Source organism: Rhincodon typus, chromosome 18 (genome assembly GCF_021869965.1).
Source record: "Rhincodon typus isolate 14 chromosome 18, sRhiTyp1.1, whole genome shotgun sequence".
NCBI lineage: Eukaryota > Metazoa > Chordata > Chondrichthyes > Orectolobiformes > Rhincodontidae > Rhincodon > Rhincodon typus.
In genome coordinates, this window is record NC_063349.1 from 57,386,993 (window position 1) to 57,403,563 (window position 16,571).

At 43.9% G+C, this 16,571-nt stretch overlaps 1 protein-coding gene across 1 annotated transcript in view; it reads right to left on the reverse strand.

Moving 5' to 3' along the window:
• Positions 1 to 16,571, reverse strand: part of nav3 (neuron navigator 3) — a 178,104-nt gene that overhangs the window by 134,634 nt on the left and 26,899 nt on the right. The window contains exon 3 of the mRNA XM_048607473.1: positions 11,237 to 11,352. Within this exon, the coding sequence (XP_048463430.1) occupies positions 11,237 to 11,352 (116 nt within the window). The remainder of the gene's footprint in view (positions 1 to 11,236; positions 11,353 to 16,571) is intronic.

A 16,571-nucleotide genomic window follows, 5' to 3' on the forward strand; every position in this document is an offset into this window, starting at 1 on the left:
ATGGCAGTTTCCTTCCCTAAAGGGACATTAGTAATGCAGATTGGATTTTTCTGACAACCGGCAATGGATTCACGGTCATCATTAGACTCTTAATTCCAGATTTTGTTTTACTGAATTCAAATTCCACCATTTACCATGGTGGGATTCAAACCCAGGTCCCCAGAACATTACCTGAGTGTACAGATTAACAATGCAGCAATAATACCTCAAAGCCACAGCCTCCCCACTATTAATGAGGCTGAAAGTTGATTAATCCCTGCACATACAGTAGTTACCTTGGTGACTACCTTCCAAAACACAATGATTCTTGTGGATTGGACGGAAGCAAATGTCACCCCATTATTAAAGAGGGGAGTGAGAGAGAAAACCTAGAACTACAGACCTGTTAGCCTTACATCAGGGGAAGGGGTGAAAATAATACAGTCAATGAGAAAGGAAATGATAAACTGACACATGGAAAATAATGATCTGTTTGGGCAGAGTCAGCATGATTTAGCAAATGGTAAACTCATGTTTGCTGAACTTGTAGGTTTCTGAGGATGCTACAATCAAAATTAATAAGGGGTGTCATTCAATCTCGTACACTTGGATTTTCAGAAAGCTTTTGATAAAGTCCCCCACGGAGGCTAGTTAGAAAGATTAAAGCACATGGGCAGGAGGTATAGTATTGACAGGACTTCACAATCGGCTGTCAAACAGAAAACAGAGAGTAGGACTTTCAACTGCCCTCTGGAATGGCCAAGCGAGCCACCAGTTAAAACAATTGCTATGAAGCATTAACAAAGAAATGAAACTGGACGGGTCACCTGGCATTGACCTAGGCACTGGAAAAGACAACGGCAGAAACAGCCCTGTCGACCCCGCAAAGTCCTCCTCACTAATATCTGGGGGTTAGTGCCAACATTGGGAGAGCTGTCTCACAGACTAGTCAAGCAACAGCCTGATACAGTCATACTCACAGAATCATACCTTACAGACAATGTCCCAGACACCACCATCACTATCCCTGGATATGTCCTGTCCCACCGGCAGGGCAGACCCAGCAGAGGGGGCGGCACAGTGGGATACAGTCGGGAGGGAGTTGCTCTGGGAGTCCTCAACATTGACTCTGGACTCCATGAAGTCTCATGGCTTCAGGTTAAACATGGGCAAGGAAATCTCCTGCTGATTACCACATACCGTCCTCCCTCAGCTGATGAATCAGTACGCCTCCATGTTGAACAAGACTTAGAGGAAGCACTGAGGATGGCAAGGGCACAAAATGTACTCTGGGTGGGGTATTTCAATGTCCATTACCCAAGAGTGGCTCAGCAGCAGTATTACTGATCGAGCTGGTCGGGTCCTAAAGGACATAGCTGCTAGACTGGGTCTGCGGCAGGTGGTGAGGGAATCAACAAGAGGGAAAAACATACCTGACCTCATCCTTACCAATCTGCCAGCTGCAGTTACATCTGTCCATGACAGTATCGGTAAGAGTGCCCATCGCACAGTCCTTGTGGAGATGAAGTCCCGCCTTCACATTAAGAATAACCTCCATCGTGTTGTGTGGCACTATCACTGAGCTAAATGGGACAGACTTCGCACAGATCTAGCAACTCAAGACTGGGCATCCTTGAGGTGCTGTGGGCCATCAACAGGAGCAGAATTGTACTCCAGCACAATCTGTAACCTCATGGCCCGGCATATCCCCCACTCAACCATTACCATCAAGGCAGGGGATCAACCCTGGTTCAATGGAGAGTGCAGGAGGGCATGCCAGGAGTAGCACCAGGCATACCTGAAGATGAGGTGTCAACCTGGTGAAGCCACCAAACAGGATTACTTGCACGCCAAACAGCGAAAGCAGCAAGTGATAGACAGAGCTAAGTGATCTCACAACCAACGGATCAGATCTAAGCTCTGCAGTCCTGCCACATCCAGTTGTGAATGGTGGTGGACAATTAAACAACTCACTGGAGGAGGCTCCACAAATATCCCCATCCTCAATGATGGAAGGGCCCAGCACATCAGGGCAAAAGATAAGGCTAAAGCATTCGCAGCAATCTTCAGCCAGAAGTGCCGAGTGGATGATCCATCTCAGCCTCCTCCAGAGGTCCCCAGCATCACAGATACCAGTCTTCAGCCAATTCAATTCACTCCATGTGATATCAAGAAACAGTTGGAGACACTGGATGCTGCAAAGGCTATGGGCCCTGACAACATTCGGGCAATAGTACTGAAGACTTGTGCTCCAGAACTTGTCGCTCCCCTAGCCAAGCTGTTCCAGTACAGTTACAACACTGGTATCTACCCGACAATGTGGAAAATTTCCCAAGTATGTCCTTTACACAAAAAGCAGGATAAATCCAACCCGGCCAATTACCCCCCCAGTCAGTCTCCTCTCGATCATCAGTAAAGTGATGGAAGGTGTCAGTAACAGTGCTATCAAACAGCAGCTGCTCAGAAATAACCTGCTCGGCACTAACGTCTGCTGGCTGTAGTCATACCTGACACATAGGAAGATGGGCGTGGTTGTTGGAGGCCAATCATCTCAGCCCCAGGACATCTCTGCAGGAGTTCCTCAGGGTAGTGTCCTAGGCCCAATCATCTTCAGCTGCTTCATCAATGACCTTCCCTCCATCAAAAGGTCAGAAATGGGGATGTTTGCCGATGATTGCACAATGTTCAGCACCATTCATGACTCCTCAGATACTGAAGCAGTCCATGTTCATATGCAACAAGACCTGGACAATATCCAGGCTTGGGCTGGCAAGTGGCAAGTGACTTTCGCGCCACACAAATGCCAGGCTATGACCATCACCAATAAGAGACAATCTAACCACCGCCCCTTGACATTCAATGGTGTTACCACCACAGAATCCCCCACTATCAACATCCTGGGAGTTATCATTGACCGAAACAGAACAAGACTAGCCATGTAAAGACAGTGGCTGCAAGAGCAGGTCAGAAGCAAGGAATTATGTGGCGAATAATTCACCTCCTGACTGCCCAAAGCCTGTCCACCATCTACAAGGCACAAGTCAGGAGTGTGATGGAATATTCCCCACTTGCCTGGATGGGTGCAACTTCAACAAAACTCCAGACACTTGAAAATATTCAGGACAAAGCAGCCCCATTGATTGGCACCACATCCACAAGCATCCACTCCCACCACCACCGACGCTCAGTAGCAGCAGTGTGTACCATCTACAAGATGCACTGCAGAAATTCACCAAAGATCCTCAGGCAGCACCTTCCAAACCCACTACCACTTCCATCTAGAAGGACAAGGGCAGCAGATACATGGGAACACCACCCCCTGCAAGTTCCCCTCCAAGCCACTCACCATCCTGACTTGGAAATATATCACCGTTCCTTCAGTGTCACTGGGTCCAGATCCTGGAATTCCCTCCCTGAGGGCATTGTGGGTCAACCTACAGCACATGGACTGCAGCGGTTCAAGAAGGCAGCTCACCACCACCTTCTCAAGGACAATTAACAATGTGGCAATAAATTCTGGCCCAGCCAACGACAACCAGGTCCCACAAGTGAATAAAAATAAAAAGTGTCTTTCTCACATTGGCCAGCTGTAAATGGGGAGTGATGGCCTCATGGTATTATCGCTGTTAAGCCAGAAACCCAGATAATGTTCTGGGGACCCAGGTTTGAATCCCGCCATGGCAGATGGTGGAATTTGAATTCAATAAATATCTGGAATTAAGAGTCTAATGATGACCATGAATCCATTGCTGATTGTTGGAAAAACCCATCTGGTTCACTAATGTCCTTTAGGGAAGGAAACTGCCATCCTCACCTGGTCTGGCCTACATGTGACTCCAGACCCACAGCAATGTGGTTGACGCTTAACTGCCCTCTGGGCAATTAGGGATGGGCAATAAATGCTGTCATGCTCTTATCCCGTGCATGAATAAAGAAAAAAAAATGGCGTACCACAAAGATCAGGGCTTGGCTCCAGCTGTTCACAATAAATATCAATGATTTGGAGATGGGGACCAAATCTAATCTTTCCAAATTTGCTGATGATACAAAAATGAGTGGGAATGAGTGTTGTATGAGGAAGGTACAAATGTATAAAGAGACCATGGTGTCCTCGCTGATAAGTCACTGAAGGCTAACATACAGTGCAGGAAGTTTACAGAAGGGAAATTGAACGTTAGCTTATATTGCAAGAAGGATTGAATACAGGAGCAATAAAGTCTTGCTTCAATTGTACAGGAGCTCGGTTGGACACCTCCTGGTCTCCTTACCTCAGGGAAGATATTACTGCTGTACAGGAAATGCAACAAAGGTTCGCTGGACTTATTCCCGGGATGCTGGGTCTGTCCAATGGAGAGCGATTGGGTTAACTGGGTGTGTAATTCAAGAGTTTTGAAGAACGAGAGGCGATCTCATTGAAACCTCCAAAATACTTAAAGGAATAGAGGGGGTAGGTGCAAGTAAGATGTTTCCCTCTGGGTGGGGAGTCTATAACCAGGGGACGCTGCTTAAATAAGGGCGATTCCATTTAGGTCTGAGATGAAAAGATTTTTTTTTAACTGAGCGGGATGTGTACTTTTGGAATTTTCTGCCACAGAAGGCTGTGGGAGCTCAGTTTTTGAGTATGTTTCTGGTAGAGATTGATAGATTTCTGATCCCCAGTGGAGTACAGCGATGTGGTGATGAGGTGGCTAAAAGGCATCGAATATTTGATTGACCAGGATCATACTGCATGGCACAGCAGACTCAAAGGGCTGAATGGACTTTTTCTGCACCTATGAGGTGTTGAAAATCACTGGAGAATTTAACAACTTTTCTTTCTTTAACGCCAGGATATTGAAGAAAGCACCACAAAACGTTCCAGTCAGTATTATTCTTATACAATATAAAAACTGAAAGAACTGCGGATGCTGTAAATCAGGAAAAAAACAAAATTGCTGGAAAAGCCCAGCAAACCTGGCAGCATCTGAGGAAGGGTCACCAGACCCAAAACGTTAATTCTGTTTTTTTCCTTCACAGATGCTGCCAGACCTGCTGAGCTTTTCCAGCAACTTTGTTTTTGTTATTCTTAAACAATCTGTCGCTGCACCATTTCAACACAAGGTCGAGGCAAACAGTAATGGAACGTTCACAGAATCTATTTCCTTTCATTCTATTATGATTGATAAAATGTCGTCTATAGTTTGAGAGTTAGTTATAGGACAAATAACAAGCTGTTTCACAGCTTTAAGAATAAAAATGTAATATAAAGCTTGCCTTTCCTGCCAATGTCCCAATTCCTTCCGGTCCCACCTCAAGCATCTTACTTTTATAGGAGCGGGTCCTCTAAGGGGCCATGAACAATCTCATGGGAAATCCATTCATTTCTGTTTTGCTAAAATTGAAAATGCACTTCCAAATAAATCAACATTGAACAGACTCAAGAATGCAGTAAACCACAAATGGTTTAATGAATATCATGGAAAATAAAACCCTGTAATTCACAAGGGCATAACTTTTGAATTAAATAGAGGGAAGTTTAAATGCAGCTCTCTCCATGTCTCACACTTTAACCCATGAACTGTGAAGGCAGTACCATGCCTGCAGGCCTGATATTCACATCAGAAAATGGAGGTAATACTTAAATAAACCAAAAGGGCGTTAGTGTAAGTATCATAGACCCAAGAAGTAGGATGTTGAATTCAACCGGATTAAAATGCCCCATTTTATTTTTAAATGCACCAATCTATTTCCCCAAGAAAGTCGGAATGCCCAGAAACAAAGACCATTAGTCCCATCATGGCTGTGCCAATCCTATGAAACGGGATCGAATTCGACCCATTCCCTTTGTCCTTTCTGCATAATATTAGCTGTGGTTCAGTCAACTGAACTCTGTGTCACAAGGTGTTTGATTCAAACAACCTGAAAATCTAGGCTGACATTCACACTGAGGGAATTCTGCATTGTGGCAGGTGCTATATTTTGGGTTAGACATTAAACTGAGACTCAGCCCAACCTCTTATTTATCTGTAAAATATCCAACAGCATTACTGTGTGGGAAAGCATGGAGTTCTTCAAGGTACCCTAATGATATCTACCCTCAACCAATAATAAAAACAGATTCTTTGGTCACTAAATTGCCGTTTCATGGCCTTTGCTGGGTCACAATTGGTTTCACCGTTTTTAACATTATAACAGAGATGACTTTTCAAACAGAACTGCACTGAATGCAAAACACTTTGGGATACTCTGGCTACATGAAGCCATGTCTTTTTTCACAATTCCCGATGTGATATCAGTAACCCTCATTACTGAGCACATGGTAAGACTATCTGTACCATCGCTCATCATGGGGTCAGTTTGCTTCCAAAATCCTCTTTTAGGATCAGCACCTACAGGGCTTGTTTAGTCTGATGTGATAGAGAAAACTGAACTGCACATCTAATGAGAAGATGCTGCAGTCAGAATCCAGATACAACTCGCTGCATGTTAGGGAGAGATCACCAGCTGACATGACTGACATTATTACAGAGACTACAAGGAACAACCGGTCATTAGGTTTTGTTCACTTTGAATTACTGAACTGTTCTCCCCAAAGGCCATACGATACAGAGGGTGGTGTGTTGGAAAGACTTTGTTTTATTCATTAGTGGGATGTGGGTGTTGCTGGCTGGCCAGCATTTATCGCCCGTCCCTGGTTGCCCTCAGAGAGACTTCATAGTAATTGGTACAATTGAATGGCTTGCTGGACCATTTCAGAGGGTAATTGAGAGCCAACTGCATTGCTGTGGATCTGGAGTCACATGTAGGCCAGACCAGGTAAAGGTAGCAGTTTCCTTCCCTGAAGGACATTAGTGAACCAGATGGATTTTTCCAACAATCAACAATGGATTCACGGTCATCATTAGACTCTTAATTCCAGATTTTTTATTGAATTCAAATTCCACCATCTGCCATAGTGGGATTCAAATTCAGGTTCCCAGAACATTAGCTGAGTTTCTGGATTAATTGTCTAGCAATAATGCCACGAGGCCATTGTCATTTATCAATTATTTAAATTTAAACGTTCTATTTAAATTTTTGAACATATGGAAGAGTTTGGATATTTTACGCGTTTCATCAAGATTGATGTGTGCTGTAAGCCATCAGCTGTTTACAGAAAAATCAAGTGACTTTGGAGAAATGAGCCAAGCAAATCTTTCAAGAAGGTAAGAGATGGGCATTATTGCCTCAATTACTGGAAAACCTGCCTTTAAAAGGAGTAGGAGGCCTCTAGGTTAATGGCTGCAATCCTTTCCCAACTTACAATTTGTTTCATTGACCGATGGGTCATTAAGAAAGATATCCCGGGAGCTATAGGTCACAGTGCTGAAAGTCCAGTCTTGGTAGAAAGTCCTGGGAACCTGACATAGTTGCTAAATACCAAGATTTCTGACTAGCTAGTGAAACCTGCAAAGGTGGACTATCCATGTCCTGAAGGCTTGAATCCAGACTGATTATATTCAGAGTTGAAGTTGTGCGATCAGTCAATGACTGTCAACAATTCAACTTTGCGCACATGAAATCCAGCAGATATGGTCCAATTCTAGCCTTTGCTTCCAGACCTTTGGTCCACACAGTCTTTTTATGTTTTGCCTTTTTTAAAAAAGCATCATCTCTGCAGAAACCTGTCTTATTGTGGGGTGTGTGGTTGAGCATGAGCATAGTTTTAATTCCAGTTCTTAGTTTAGATGTTAATCAAAGTTTTCCACTTTGTTTCTAGCAAATGAATTATTTTGAGTTGGTTAAAGAAGTTGGTGAAAATCTTTTATTCTGGATCCTGGGAGAAAAAAAGAAGCATTTTCAGTAACTCAATTAACTCATCTGCTCGTGGAATAATGCAGCATGATTCTCACGTAAATCCACCAGTCACAGGTATACAGCGGGTGGTTAAAACATTCCTCAGTATTAACCCGTTCAGACCCTTACACTCTTATACAACACCTGGCTGTTCCAGGATTTATAGGATTAATTTATTGGCTTTTCCCTTTTTAATTAACCTGCTTGAAGAGCCAAGCATTATAGGAAACAAACCCCACACAGTTCATAAATACAACAGGAGGCAATATGAGGGAGATAGTGTAGCTGCTGCTGGAAGAGGTCAAATATTTGGAGACTGATGACAAAGCAAAGATATTGGGACACAGGGATGAATGATGCAAATTCAGAATGTAGTGTCCAATTAGTTGAACAGGGGGCAAGGAGAAGATACAAATAAAGACTAGAGTTAGAATAGATGAGGGTAGTCTTTCGCTTGTAGGAGAAACTGCAGTGGCGGAGGGTGGGGGGAAGGACTTGTAAACATTTCCAGAATTTTTCTATAATTTCTCAGCTCACACTAACACTAACATCCTCGTGTCCGCTCCCATTCCTGAAAAGGCTTCAGTAGCTTCTCGTCCCAGCCCTAATATTTGTGGCTTGGCTTCAAATTGCCACAACCTCATTCCAATCATTATCCGAATGATGTGTTTCCAGACACATTTCTGCTCCCAGATCCTTCATTATCGGCTCATTTGCCAAAATAAAACTTTACCAACTGCACTAAAAGGCAGGACGGCCTGAAGAAGATAGATTTTTTTGTTTTACACATGAAGCCCTCCCAATTTATCTCGTCAATTTCCCCAGTCACTTGTCACTCCATTTGCTCACTGACCGTGTGTATACTGTCTCCCCAACCACTTACACCACAACCATACATCCAACCCAACAATTACTCCCCTTCAGCCTGTCCTCGATCATCAGCAAAGGATGGAAGGGGGTGTCAAGAGAACCATCAGGCAACTCTTAGTTACGAAGAACCTGCTCACTGATGCCCAGTTTGGGGAAATACCAAGACCACTCAGCACCTAAACTTATCTTTCCTTTATTCATCCATGGGATCTGGGTGTTACTGGCTGGGCCCAGTATTTATTCCCCATCCCTAGTTGCCCTGAGGAGCGATGGTGAGCCTCTTCTTAAACTGCTGCAGTTCACAGCTTTACACCAAACATGGACAAAAGAGCTGAATTCCAGAGGTGAGGTGAGAGTGACAGCTCTTGACATCAAGGCTACATTCGACTGAGTGTGGCATCAAGGAGCCTGAGCAAAACTGGAATCAATGGGTATCAAGGGCAAACTCTCCATTGTTTAGAGTCATACCTGACACACAGGGAGATGGTCGTGGTTGTTGGAGGTCAATCATCCCAGCTCCAGGACATCTCTGCAGGAGTTCCTCAGGGTAGTGTCCTAGGCCCAACCATCTTCAGCTGCTTCATCAATGACCTTCCCTCCATCATAAGGTCAGAATTGGGGATGTTTGCCGATGATTACACAATGTTCAGCAACATCTGTGACTCCTCAGATACTGAAGCAGTCCATTTTCAAATGTGTCAAGATCTGCACAATATCTAGGCTTGGGCTGACAAGTGGCAAGTAACATTCACGCCACAAAAATGCCAGGCTATGGCCATCACCAATAAGAGACAATCTAACCACCACCCCTTGACATTCAATGGTGTTACCATCACTGAATCCCTCACTATCAACATCCTAGGGGTTACCATTGATCAGAAACTCAGATGCTCTCACCACATAAACACAGTGGCTACAAGAGCAGGTCAGAAGCTGGGAATACTGTGGCGAGTAACTCACCTCCTGACTCCCCAAAGCCTGTCCACCATCTACAAGGCACAAGTCAGGAATGTGATGGAATACTCCCCACTTGCCTGGATGGGTGCAGCTCCAACAACACTTAAGAAGCTCGACACCAACCTATGATGCTGCTTGGCCTGCTGTGCTCATCCAGCCCTGCACCTTGTTGTCTAGGACAAAGCAGCCGCTTGATTGGCACCACATCCACAAACATCCCACTCCCTCCACCACCGACGTTCAGTAATATAAGTATGTATTATCAGCAAGATGCACTGCAGAAATTCACCAAAAATCCTTAGCACCTTCCAAACCCCCAACCACTTCCATCTAGAAGGACAAGTAAAGCAGATACATGGGAACACCATCCCCTACAAGTTCCCCTCCAAGCCACTCACCATCCTGACTTGGAAATATATCGCTGTTCCTTTACTGTCGATCGGTCAGAATCCTGGATTTCCCTCCCTAAGGGCATTGTGTGTCAATATACAGCACATGTACAGCATCGGTTCAAGAGGCAGCTCACCACCACATTCTCAAGGGGCAACTAGGGACAGGCAATAAATACTTGCCCAACCAGTGATGCCCATGTCCCATATATTAATTGAAAATGTCTAAGGACCCACTCAGACATAAAACAGCTGACACCATCATCTAAAGATGAATGGGGAGCTCCCCCAGTGTCTGTGCCAACACTTATCTCTCATCCAACACCATTAGCAAATTGGCCTGTTGTTGTCTCCTGAGATAGTAGGAACTGCAGATGCTGGAAAATCTGAGATAACAAGGTGCAGAGCTGGATGAACACAGCAGGCCAAGCAGGAAGGCTGATGTTTCGGGCCTAGACCTTTTCTATCCCACTGCAACTCTCTCGTAATCTCTTCGGCCTTGAAACTGCTCGACCACGTCCTGAAGCAAACCTCTCCACCTATCTTCTCCTCTATCCATCTTCTATCCGCTTCCCACTCTCTCCCTATTTATTTCAGAACCCCCTTCCCCTCCCCCATTTCTGAAGAAGGGTCTAGGCCCGAAACGTCAGCCTTCCTGCTCCTCTGATGCTGCTTGGCCTGCTGTGTTCATCCAGCTCTACACCTTGCTATCTCGGTTGTTGTCTCCTAGCTGTGTGTGGGACCTTGCTGTGTACTTACTTGCTGCTGCATTTCCTACATTGCAACAGGGACTGCACTTTGAAAGGTAATTCACTGGATATTAGGCACTTCTGGGACATCGCAAGGATGTGAAAATTGTACCTTCCATTGTATTGAAACACAATTAACATTTGGAATGCACAATTCACTGGCCCCACTATGCCTTCCACAACAACCACAAGGACAGGTGCTCACTGGATTCCCTCCTTGTCTTGTTTACATTGAAAACAATCAGAAATAGACACTCAGACTCTTCACTAATTACTAATCCAGTGTCCGACGGTCCTTGCTTAAAGTCTATGTCCCAGCAACAACTGTATTGATTCCTCACTGTGGTTACCATCTACTCTCTGCCAGGGAAGAAACCTATCTCCTTCGTCCCTTCACAAGGACAGTCTTAAACAGGAACAACTTGTATCATTTTTCTGAATGGAATGCTGAAGGTTTAATAAGACCACGTCACCTACCAGAAATCTCCTCGAGACACTGTTTGGCAGTTTTGCTGTAGACAGAATCCATTTTTGTTGGACTGGCACTTGTATCACCAGGCAGCAGAGACGAGCCTTCACTGTCAGAGTGGGTTCTGAAAAATGTATTTTGAAGCTTGCGTTAATAATTAATTGCATCATAAAACCTTAAAGTAGGAGGGAGGCCATTCAGCGCATCAGGCCTGTGCTAACCATTTGAAAGCATCTGTCAATTAGTGCCACTCCATACCTTTCACTTGTAGCCTTTTTTTTTTGCTTTTTAAAATATTTATTCAAATCCCTCTGAAAGGTGTAATTGAAACTGCTTCTCCTGCCCTTTCAGCCTGTGCATTCCTGATAGTGACAACTTGATGTGTAAAATGAAACTCTCATTTCTCCCCTGGTTCTTCAGCTAATTATTGTCAAACTGCAAACTCTGGTTAAAAACTCTGCTGCTACTGGAATCTGTTTCATCCAAGTTAACTCCATGGAAGCTCCTCATCATTTGAGATGCCTCTGTTAAATTTCTCCTTAACAATCAAAGCAGGATGAGCTGAACTCCTTCTGGTTTCTCCCTCAAAGTGAAATCTTTCCTCCTTGAGACTTTTGATGACTTGGCATTTATAGAGTTATAGAGCTGTACAGCACAGAAACAGACCCTTTGGTCCAACTTGTCCATGCCGACCAGATATCCGAAACTAATCCAGTCCCATTTGCCAGTATTTGGCCCATATCCCTCTAAACCTTTCCATTTCATGTACCCATCTAGATGCCTTTTAAATGTTATAATTGTACCAGCCTCCAGCACCTCCTCAGCTCATTCTATATACACCCTCTGCATGAAAAAGTTGCCCCTTAGGTCCCTTTAAAAGCTTTCCCATCTCACCTTAAACCTATGCCCTCTAGTTTTGGACACCCCCACCCTGGGGGAAAAGACCTTGTCTATTTACCCTATCCATGCCTCTCATAATTATATAAACCTCAAAAAGGTAACTCCTCAGCCTCCAACAGTCCAGGGAAAATAGACCCAGCTTATTCTTGACTCTCCTCAAGACAATCACAGCCCTCATATCAGGGAATCTGGATCCTGGTGTGCAAGAGACAGTTTCAGAATTTGCAGATGACACGAAACTTGAGAGAATTGTAAACTGTGAGGAGGACAGTGTGGAACTCAAAAGGACATTGGTGCATTGGTTGGAGAGGAATGAATGGATGATTTATTTATTGGTCATGTTTGTCTAGGGAGATACACTGAAAAGTGTGGCAGATGAGCTTCAATGAAGTGTGAGGTCAGAAATCACACGACACCAGGTTATAGTCTGACAGGCTTATTTGAAAACACAAGCTTTTGGAGCATAGCCCCTTTGTCAGGTGAAGTGAGAAAGAAGCACACAGAACATAGACTTTATAAGTAAAATATCAAAGGATCACGCCACTGATGAGGATATATTAAATAAACCTGAGATACTGTTAAATCTTTATTGAGTTAGAAGGTTTTAATTGATTAATATGTATATGTAAATCCCTGAATTCCTTTCAAGTCCCTGTCCTGAGAGGACTAAAGGTTTACCAGTATAAAGAAAGGGTGAAATTTTAGGTCAGACAATGCATGTTAGGTGTGGGGCCTTGTCTAGAATCTGTTTGTGTTTTGGTTTGGAGTCAGACTAGTTTTGTTTCTACAGTAGGAATTTATAAAAACCATATTGACTGACTGTCTATAAATTGTGTGTTTTTTGAACAAAATAGAATGTATCTGCAAATACAAATTCACCCCATACATTCATGTGCGTGTGTGTGTGTCTGTGTGAATGTCAGGGGGAGACTTCAGAAAGAAAGGAGGAGAACACGACCCCAACTACATCAATGGAACTGAGGTTAAGAGGGTGAAGAGCATCAAGTTCCTAGGACTGATGATAACCGATGACCTATCCTGGGCTCCCCATGTGAATGCAACGGTCAAGAAGACACAACAACGCCTTTTCTTCCTCAGGTGGCTCAGGAAGTTTGGCATATCCATAAGGTCCCTCACCAACTTCTACCGATGCACCATTGAAAGCACACTGCCCGGGTGCATAACGGCCTGGTATGGCAACTGCTCTGCCCAGGACCGTAAGAAACTACAGAAGGTGGTGTGCACAGCCCAGACCATCACAGAAACCAACCTTCCATCCATGGTTTCTACTTACATGGCTCGCTGCCGGGGAAAAGTGGCCAACATTCATCAAAGACCCATTGCACCCCGGTAATGATCTCCTACAGCCTCTCCCATCAGGCAGAACATACAGAAATCTGAACACACACACCAGCAGGTTCAGGAACAGCTTCTTCCCGGCCATTAAAAATGGACTCTAGCCTCAAATAATGTAACCTGCAATGTAACCCTTATGCCTCTAAGTCTTTTCGATCTGTACATCCTTTGCTTGCTGTGATCTGCCTGTAGTGCTAGTAAACAAAAATTTTCACGGTATTTTGGTACACATGACAATAAAATCAATCAAAATCAATGAGAGAGAGAGAGATTGTGTGAGCAGGGGAGAGAGAGAGTGTGTCTGTGTGTGTGTGTATGTGGAAGAGAGAGAGACCATCACTCGATGTGGTGTTTTATAAATTCCTTCTTTCGAAATAAAACCAGTCTGACTCCAAACCAAAATGCAAACAGATTCTAAACAAGGCCTCACAACTAACATCGGAGATAGCAAGAACTGCAGATGCTGGAGTCAGAGATAACACAGTTTCACACTTTTCTGAAGAAGGATCCCAACCCGAAACGTCAACTTTCCTGCTCCTCTAATGCTGTCTGGCCTGCTGTGTTCCTCCAGCTCCACGCTATGTTATATCTCACAACTAACATGCATTGTCTGACCTAAAATTTCACCTCTTCTTTACACTGTTAAAACCTTTAGTTCTCTCAGGACAGGGACTTGAAAGGAATTCAGGGATTTACATATACATATTAATCAATTTAAACCTTCTAACTAATTAAAGATTTAACAGCATCTTAGGTTTGTTTAATACATCCTCATCAGTTATGTGACCCTTTGATCTTTTACTTATAAATTCTGTGTTCTGTGTGCATCTCTCTCACTTCACCTGACCAAGGGGCTACGCTCCAAAAGCTTGCGATTTCAAATAAACCTGTTGGACTATAACCTGGTGTTGTATGATTCCTGACCTTGTCCACCCCAGTCTAACACTGGCACCTCCACATTACTTAAACTGCACAGGAAGACAAAACTATCAGCTCAGACTTTCCCAGGATTGGCTGACTGTGAGACAGAGAATCACTTCTCGTTTGAACCCCGGAGTGTGGCTAACCCTGAACTTGGATCGGTTTGTCAGGACCTGCCCCACTGTAACTGACACAGCATCAGCTGCAGTTCAGTAGACAGCACTCTCACCACAGAACTAACTGGCTATGGGTTCAAGCCCCACTCCCACAGCTTAGACGATAAAGTTCAGACAGACACATACTTGCAGTGCAATTCTGAACATCGACATAATTAATGTTGTTGCTGGAGCAAGACATTAAACAGAGGCCCTGACGCGATGAGAGAGCTAACAGAACTATTCTCAAGAAGAGCTGGGCAGCTCTAACACAGTGAACACTTTTCTTTCATCCAACTTCAGTAAAAGAGATTCCACATCGCAGCCTGTGGGATCCTACTGTGCACAGTTGGCTGCATGCCCCTGAATGTGCTTTTGGATGACCTGACAGTGTGAAAGGCACTCTCAGTCTTTAGCTCTAAATTAAATACTCACAAAAGAACTGCAAATACTTGCCATCAGTTAAGGGCACATGGAGTTATAAAAACAACTCTGTGCAAGAAGACGGTTTTGTACACAGGAGTATAAGGAGCTAGAAATGGGAAATCAAAACAAGTCCAATTGGTTTAGCTTGATCTGTACTGTGCACAGACTGTCCACCTTCCTCTTGCCTATGGCTGCCTGCCAATCTCTCTCTGCTCTCCAGTCTGTTGTGTCCACTGACCTATATTGGCTCTCAGACTAGCAATGCTCCAGCTTTTAAAAATCCGCATCTTTGTGTTCTCATGCCACAGTATCTCTGGAACCTCTCACTGTCACAAAACCCTGTGATATTCCTGCACTTCTCTGATTTGAGCCTGAAATCCCCGATCTTAATCATGGACCTGCCCGCAATTGCCTGGGACCTAAACTTTGGAATTCTTTCTCCTTCCTTCTCGCTAACTCTCAGTCTTCCTCTTTTAAGATGCTCCTTAGACCTTAACTGTTTGACCCAGTCTGTAGCCCTGTACCAAATAGTGTCGGTAACAGTCCCACCCAGCAACATAAATATGCAAGCTCATGTTGTTCAAAAAAAAATAAAGAACTGCGGATGCTGGAAATCAGAAGCAAAAACAGAGATTGCTGGAGAAACTCAGCAGGTCTGGCAGCATCTGTACAGAGAAAGCAGAGTTAACATTTCAAGTTCAGTAACCCTTCATCAGAACTACTGCTGATATTGAGAATGAAAACAGGGGGAAGTCAATCCTACTCTGAACTAGAAACACTTTATTTATACCTCAAAACATTGAGGTGACTCCAGGAACCAAAGGAAGCAGGAATATACTGTTCAACCCTGTGGGCCTCTCCAGTCCTTTTTTTAAACTTGGCAAAAGTTTTGTTTTAGGAAGATCCCAAAGTAGCAATTGGTCCTTGTGTAGAAAGATAACCATTGAATGTCTCAATGCTTCCAGCTAAATCTGCCAAATGGTTTAATTACTTCATCAATCAACAGCTTTCCTACAATGGACTCTGTGCACCTTTGGAGAACTGGGGGGAATTTCTTCTCAACAAAGACAGTGACAGAGAGAGCAGCCAGAACATTTAATTTTAACTTGGCTGGATCCTCAGACAAACTGTCCAAGCAAACACTGCCAACCTATTGAAAGGATTTATTTTATTAAACTCGAATAAATCATTTCATCAGCTGTCGCCCGATGTTTACTATCAGTTCAGATCGCAGTTTTCAATAAGAGACGTGAAGCATCAAACACTCAGGAAAAGAAGATTTGTAAAAGGTAGGTTAGAATGGGAAAGACTTGGAAATGTTTTAATTTACAGTTCTTGTGATAAAAATGAGAACTTATATCTCATGACCACCATTAACAACACGAAGGAACTCCACAAAAGCTTCACAGCCACAGAAAAGGGAGCATCAAGCTGCGGGAGACTTCAACAGCCATTTCACACAAAGCAAGATCCCACAAACCAGACAACTCGTTGATATTCAGTGAGGTCAGTGTTTAACATAATTTAGGTCAGACTCACTGGGAAGAACACTGCTCCAAACCTTCGAAATAATCCAGTGCCATGA